This window comes from Phaethon lepturus, unplaced genomic scaffold, assembly GCF_000687285.1.
Source record: "Phaethon lepturus isolate BGI_N335 unplaced genomic scaffold, ASM68728v1 Scaffold57747, whole genome shotgun sequence".
Taxonomy (NCBI): Eukaryota; Metazoa; Chordata; class Aves; order Phaethontiformes; family Phaethontidae; genus Phaethon; species Phaethon lepturus.
This window is the reverse complement of record NW_010555216.1, coordinates 1-7266: the sequence shown is the minus strand read 5'-3', so window position 1 is coordinate 7266 and position 7266 is coordinate 1. Positions and strand designations below refer to the sequence as shown.

General features: G+C 43.5%; 1 protein-coding gene across 1 annotated transcript; it reads right to left on the bottom strand.

Moving 5' to 3' along the window:
* Positions 1-2172: 2172 nt before the first annotated feature.
* LOC104624641 (neuronal PAS domain-containing protein 2-like) lies at positions 2173-6781 on the bottom strand. The gene is made up of 3 exons (XM_010292069.1): positions 6692-6781; positions 4854-5040; positions 2173-3671 (listed from the first exon to the last, which is right to left on the bottom strand). The coding sequence occupies exons 1-3, from the start codon at positions 6754-6756 to the stop codon at positions 3492-3494; spliced, it is 432 nt and encodes a 143-aa protein (XP_010290371.1). The 5' UTR covers positions 6757-6781; the 3' UTR covers positions 2173-3491.
* Between the last annotated feature and the right edge of the window lie 485 nt (positions 6782-7266).

Sequence of the window (7266 nt, the reverse complement as noted above, 5' to 3'; positions counted from 1 at the left end):
GTTTCACAGCACCGTTACCTTAACAGAAAGGCATCCCCTCGCTGCTGAGGAAAATAAACCTGCCTCCTTGGGTTCGGCCCTGGTGGCTTTGACTCGCTGCCTGCCTACCTGTCCCCCTGCTCAGGAATCTTTCTTGCGGGCGGTGCGTTGGATGGGGGCCTCGGCGTGGGGGTTGCGCTGCTAGCTGGCGGATTGCCCTGCTCAGACCTGCAGCTCCTACTCCTGAGCCAAGATTTAGGTATCCCAGCATGAGGCAGTGGTCTGCAGTAACCTCCCTGTACGGCCGCCGGCCCAGAAAAACGGGCCCAAGCCGAGTTGATTATGTTGCAACAAGCCAGATCTGGGCTATAACGAACTAGAACAACAGCCCAGCTGTATGAAGAGGGCTGGCGTTGCGTGTGTGTGCGACAGGGAACAAGTGCAATAATCCAAAACCGGAATGTGTGTACAGGGAAGAAACGAGACAGAGCATGAAAAGCTGGGTATTGATGCAAATCTGTTCTTGCAAGTGCTCTGTATCCTTCGAAACAATATAATCTGTTTATTAGAAAGCAACCCCACCCTATTTACAGCTTCTCCCTGTTCACAGCTTACAGTACAGCTGGTTTTAGAAAGGTGTTTGCTCTGAGGCCGAGCTTGGTTTGGACATCCTCACTGGCAATCAGGAGAGATGGCGATGTATTATAACTATCCTCGAGAGTAAAACAAATTCTTAAAGGAATTTTCTCTTCCTGTGACTTCCATTGTAGTAGCTGAGATCCATCAAGTGCTGCTTCCACAGGTATTTCCTCTGAGGTGCTCACGTTCCTTCATTCCCTCTTCCCTACATGAACTTTGTGGCCTACAAACAGACAAATTTTTCCTCCCCTTTCCCAGAATAAGCCCTTATGGGAGCAGGTGGCATTTATGAAGTTAGCTTCTAAGTTAGGTGAGTGGTCTTTGCTAAGGTGTGTCTATAATAAATGGAAAGAGAGAGGTTCCTCCAAACATCAAATGAAAGCACCCTAGGGTTTAGCTCCTTAATCTTCATCAGGTGGGGTCACTCTTGCCTCACTGAATGCAAGAATTTAAAGAAACGAGCAGGCTAACTCAGACTAGTATTTAAGGTTAGGACTAAAAACACTTTCTTGGAGACCAGATATGATCTCTAAACACTTTTTGGAGACCAGGTACTTGCTTCCCTCATCTTCCTTCAAGGAAGTAAAACAAAGGGATTGTATGGCCTGAAATACACATGCACCAAGCAGTCCTACCAACCAGTCTTGCTGTGAAAACAGCAGGATCATTTTGCCAGTGGGTTTTCTCCAGGAGATTTTTAGCTTTTTTTAGAGGGTTTTTCAGTACTCGGAGAAAATTAACCTTTTTTTTTTTTTTCCCCTGAAAGTTACTTATAGCCTTTCCATGTCCCAGCCCAATTATCTCCATTGTTCCTCTATGGTATAGAAATGAGAGCAGAATATGAGGGTCCCTGGGATGTGATCCTTGGTACTGAAGGGTGGGAAGGGCAGCATGGTCTGCGTTCTCTTGAAGCTAACGCTGGCTTGGACGGCTGCAAGCTGCCCTGAGGGCCATACCCTTTCAGTCTCGCCGCAGTGAATGAAAACATTACTATGCTCAGTTATTGGCCTTGTTCTGTGTTGAAGGTTGCTGCTCCTGCAGGAGGGTCAGCAGAGGGGAAGCAGACCTGTACCTTGCCTGCTCCACTCCTGTAGTCAATTTGAATTTAACATGAAAAAGAGTCTGCACAAGGATGCCAAAGTGGAAACTAGACTGTCTACAGTGTGGGCATGGTAGCAATTCCAGCAGAGTTGTATCGTGGAACTCAGGACAGCGATGTCTTAAAACTCTGAAGCTGGACATGGGTCAAAGCCCTTGTATGTGCTGGGTCAAACCATTCTTTAAACCATCTGTCTTGTCCTAATCTAAAACTGGTTGGTTGGAAGTACAGAGCTGCCTGAGGTCTTTAAAGTTTTAAAGGAGCTTAAAACAAGCTGCCTTGGCTAGCAGCTAATATAACTTCCTGACCTATCATTCTTGTTGTCTATGCCATGACAAAGGTCACATAGGATAATACTTGTTTTTGCTGCCTGGGTTCCAAACACCTTGCCAGGCTATGGCTAATATTAACAATCTAAAGTGAATCACATAGTTGAACAGCCACAGGAAAATATGTGCAAGTCCTGCAATAAAGCCTTTTGGCTATTTTATTTTTATTCTACAAATAAAGACAACTGTCCATCATTAAATGGAAAAAAAATAGTTTGAGTTGTATAGAGCATGAAACAGTAGTTCCCTTCACAAAAACATTTCTAATTCATTAGTTTATTACAAAATATCCACTCACAAAAAAGCACAAGCACAATCTTTATACTTGTGAAATGAGTTGATATTTCATATACAAAATAATTTCCACATAATTCCATATAATTTTATTTTATATAGAAATAGGTCATTATTACAACAGCTGTACAATACACTACTTTTTATTTAATAATTACATAAAATCTTTCTTAGAAACATATCAACAGAAAACATACAAAAAAAGCGAAAAGTGCATTTCTTATTTTCCCCCCAAAGGAAAATTCAATCCTAAATGTTATAATGAAAGGGATATGTAATAGTCTGCAGCATCCCAAGTCAGTGGGCCAAAACACAGTGCATATTTCTCAGAGACTTGCAGTAGGTGAGTTATTTCAGTTGAAGAAGGATCCGTGTTGTAATATTGGAGAGTTGCATGATTGTGCTTACAATTTGAGTTCTCCTTTGCAATCACAATTCATATAGAAAACAGTCCAGTGCAGGTTGTGGTGTGGTTTCGTGTTTGATTTTTTTTCCTAGTCATGACGAACGTTAGGGTAAGCTGCATAATACTTTTCAGATTCTAAATCAAGGGTTGTGAGCTGTAGACCATCTTCACCAATGACCGGGCTTTCTCCTCCATTGGATGTGCTAATTTGGCCACAAGAATAAGGAAACATACTTCTCTTTACAGAAAGTGCCTAGGTTTTGTCCTCTGTGCAGTTGTGCAAAATAATAACAATAATCATAATAAAAATAATCTCTTGTTCTCTCCTCAATAGACCTTTGACGCAGTGCTTTTCATACACAAAAGAAGAACTGAAACAGTGAAGGCCAAGTACCTCATGAGTCTGTCAACAGTCTTTTGGAATTGCCAGATAGCTTTCAGAGTGCCATGCCAAGAATGAGCACCTCCTCCCATGTACCCATGGATGATGGAGGCTGCACAGGATAGCGTTCCTTTTTATTTTGCTCTGTCAGTACATACTGTGCTCACAAGACAGTGCAAACTGAATCCAGCGTGCTGTAAATGCACTGTCTGTGGCATCCTGCACTCTGTGGTGTACTTCTGTCATAGAGCTTTGAAAGAAATGCTTGTGCAAAAGCCAAAACAGTAAGTACAAAGTCATTCTCTTCTGCCCCATGTGCCCATTGGTTAAAGCTAATCGTGCATTGATTGTGCTAGTGGGACTCTATCGCAGTGGCTGTGGTAAATTTGATGATTCTGATAAGCTATTGCTTCTTCTTGATGTTAGTTGTTGCTGCTGCTGCTGCTGTGTCTGATGATACCCCATGTTTCCTTGCTGTGGCGAGTAAGATGGCAGGAGCAAAGAATCGGGTTGCTCATTGTGCAAAGAACTTGGTGTTTGCACCTACAGATAAAATAAAATTCATCGTGGTGTTTGATTCTTTCACATATTAAAGGTCTTTGTCCTCAATGTACAGGGTGCTTAAAAATACTAGTAGTTTGCTGGCTTTTATTTCTGGGGCTGTTTGGCATGGGGTTAGCTTACCTAAGGCTAAAAGGAAGGGACATAAATTGCAACAAAGAACATTACAATTAGGCATTGAGGAAGGTTTTCTGATAGGAATGCACTGCCTAGGATTTGCAGGTTATCCTGAAAAGCCTGTTCAGGAACAGGGTGGGGGAACGTGCCAGAAATGACACAGATAGATGATAGAAATTAAACACAAATGAAACAAGGGATGGTAGTGTACCTTAGGCTGTCCCTTCCTTTTTGTGAGTTTACAGTAGGTGCTACCTTGCAGTGGTGAAGTTGATGTAAATGTTGCAGATGCTTTTACTGGGAATGGTATCTGCCATAGTTTTTTCATTCATTCTCAGCTATGATGAGGATTTCATGTCAATAACAAGAGTTTAATCAGTTGAGGTTGATGATACTCTTTCAATGATGCCAGTGGATATGTGATCAGGTTTTATAGACTCAGTTCAGCTCCTTTTGAGTTAATACAGAGACACCTCATTTCCACCCTTCCCCTTTACTTTAGTATGTGTTGAATTAGGTCAAAAAATAAGTATTTTTACATCTTCAAATCACCTGGTTCTTCCAGGCAATGTGCTCCAGTTTATCTTCTTTGCCTTGTGGAGTTGAGAAAATATGTTAATTTACTGAAGGGATCCAGATATCTGGTCCAGATCTCATTTTATGTCGATGCTGGTAATTAAAAATCATTTTTTGACTTGTAAACTAAGCAAATTTTATACTGAATAAAGAGTACAGAATAAATCCTAAGGCAGCAATTTTCTCCATCTAGAAATACACTTTAAATATATCCAGGATAATCTGATTATGTTTCCAATGTACAGAATTGGTAATTTCCTTTTAAATATTCTGACTGTTCTCACTGCTCCCTTGCTCTACTGGAAGGGTACACGGCACTGTACCAGTGTCTTGTGCATTTCAGTATCTCTAAAATGGCCATTTCTGCCATGATCAGGTTCCCGCTGAAACCTGGAGCCCCATTTGCACAGCCTGTTCGCCTTATTACTCCGCATGCACATTTTATATGTCGTCCTCTTTGTCCTACCCTACCTGCAGGTAGCGTTGTTGCTGATGCTGTTGGTGCTGGAGTTGCATAGGTGGCAGAGAGGATGGCTGGGAAGGAGGTGTAGTGGCGAACCCTTGGTTTAGCACTGCTTGTCCCATCAGTACAATTGGAGAGCTGCTGCTGGAAGTCTGCACTTCCAAACTTTGAAACATTTGTTGAGATTGAGAATACCTGTGGAAGAAAGCAAAACAATCAAAAATAAACTGTTGGAAGTAAAGGTCTTCTCTTTGGATAGGGATGGAAGTCCCTAGTCTTCATAAATAATTCCTAATAAAGGATTCCAGTGCACGGGACCTGCTAATCTGAATGACAGCACCGTTTGCAGTACTGTTTTCCCTTACTCTGTGCATGAGCTGGACTTGGAGGGCAGAATATGCCTGACCTCAAAATCCAGACCAGATTTTAGATTCATTAAAGATTCTGGTTTATGCATGTCTTCTCTTCAGCCACGGCATTCACATCCCAGGCTCATTAAACCAAATGGCCTTTGATTCTGTATTAATATGCTGAGATATGAACTGCAGCAAGAGAAAAGTAAATACACCTCCCATTCTGCTGCCTGTGCTCCCCTGCGACTGCTTGTGGGGTGGTAATCTCTTGCAGAAGGATGGCTAGGGTTGATTACTTCTTAAGCTGCACATACACATATTGCCAAGTATGGTCAGCAGTTCCCATCACTGTGAGCCACATTGTAGGAACGGAAGAAGCCTCTAGAAGTCTGCTGGAGCGAGGGATGGGACAGAAACAAAATACTCATCTCCTCTTGCCAGTCTGCTTTTGCATAGCAAAACTTAAATATGTGTTGTTTTGTGGAAGGCTGTGGGCAAAACCACAATGGAACTATTGCCAACCCAGCCTAATTCTGTTTATCCTGTAATGGGTGATGAGATCATAGTGTGGCGTGTGTTCGCTCAACAGCTGTTCAACATTAGGGGTTAGTCAGAAATGCTACAGTTTGGGTACTTGTTCTAGGATGTAAGCTCCTAAAAAAGGGTCCTGTGACTCAGGAAGTCTACATGAACTCGGAAATGTATCTTTGCAAATCAGGCCTCTTTTATTTAGATGCTTAAAAGCAGATCTAAAATGCTGTATATTTAAAGCTGAAAAGTTTACCTTGAGATAAACAGCAATAGCTATGTTTAAAAAAAGAAATACAGAATACCTGCATTCCCGAGGTGACATACGGAATTACTTTTAAAGTAGTGATGTGCAAACAGCTGTCTTACTATTTTAGCATTTCACAATTAAGTACAGAGACAAAAAACAACTAAGAAAAAAAAGGGCATTTTCTACCTGATGTTTTCTGCTTCCTTCATCCACGTTTTAAGGAGACAACAAAAAGTTGTCTCTAAACAACTGAGGGAGGTTGTTTAGAAGCTTTTCCAAGAGTGCTTAGGCGCAGGGGCCTGTTGGTTGTTTCAGTTCTGCTGGTGTAGGTTAGGCATAGCTCACTGGCATTACACCAGCATCTCACTGCCCACAGAGCAAGAGCTTTCTTGGTGCCGGTCACTTTAATTGGGCCAGTACTGACTTTCTCTCTCACATTTACCGTGGTGGGTCAGAAGTTCCAGCGCTGAAGCAGGCACCATGTGAGGGAGAAAAATTCCCCCAGCCTTGGCTTGTTAAAATGCCACTGGCACGCTGTGTTTCTCTGTCGTCCTTCCCGATGTGATCAGGCAGGGTAAGGCTGACCCTGACACTGGAAGGCGGGCTCAGCACGATAGCACGTTCCCAATATTTGTAACTACTTTCTCATCTTACTAAAGACAACTATTTCTGCTCAAAAGCAACCCTGATGTTTTATCTTTGACAAGTCACATACTTAGCCTGGGATCCCGCCATGCTGAGGTCTGCAGGGTGTCTTGCGTTACAGGACCCAGGCATCATGGGCTGAATAGGCTGGCTCAGCAACAGCCTGGCACCGGGGAAAGAGAGAAAGTGACACTGCTGTAACGGAAGGACCACACAAATCCCACATTATCAAAACAGAGGCAGGACGCTTTCATAGGCATGGCACAAGGCTGGAGGTCTAACCTCAGGCCCCGGCCGTGGCAGGCGCCGTCTCTCCGTTGCGAGGAGGAGAGCTGGGGCAGTGCATGCTCTTTCTGGTGACGTGGGTGCCTCGCTGAGAGGCTGGGCGCTAGGATTTCTGAAATTTCTCTTGGGTGGAGTGAAATTTCGTTTGCTTCTGCTGATGGGAATGGCTTGTGTTTGCGTTCTCCGAGTATCAGACTGCACTGGTTTTGGTTGACATGTCTATCTGGATGCCAATGTCCTGGCCCTCCACCACCCATGCAGGGCGGCCTGGGACGTGAAGTGAAAGCGCAGACATCCCACCACCCCGGGGCTGACAGGCCAGAGGAGGTGCAAAAGCCTTGACCCCGCAGGCCGGGTCCA

What these genes read in the sequence shown, in the direction of transcription:
- LOC104624641 (XM_010292069.1), bottom strand. Translation starts at nt 6,756, where the DNA reads ATGATGCCTGGGTCCTGTAACGCAAGACACCCTGCAGACCTCAGCATG. An exon ending in ATGGCGGGATCCCAGGCTAA is followed by an intron (nt 5,041 to 6,691) that starts GTATGTGACTTG and finishes TTTCTTCCACAG; the next exon opens with GTATTCTCAATCTCAACAAA. An exon ending in AGCAACAACGCTACCTGCAG is followed by an intron (nt 3,672 to 4,853) that starts GTAGGGTAGGAC and finishes TTTTATCTGTAG; the next exon opens with GTGCAAACACCAAGTTCTTT.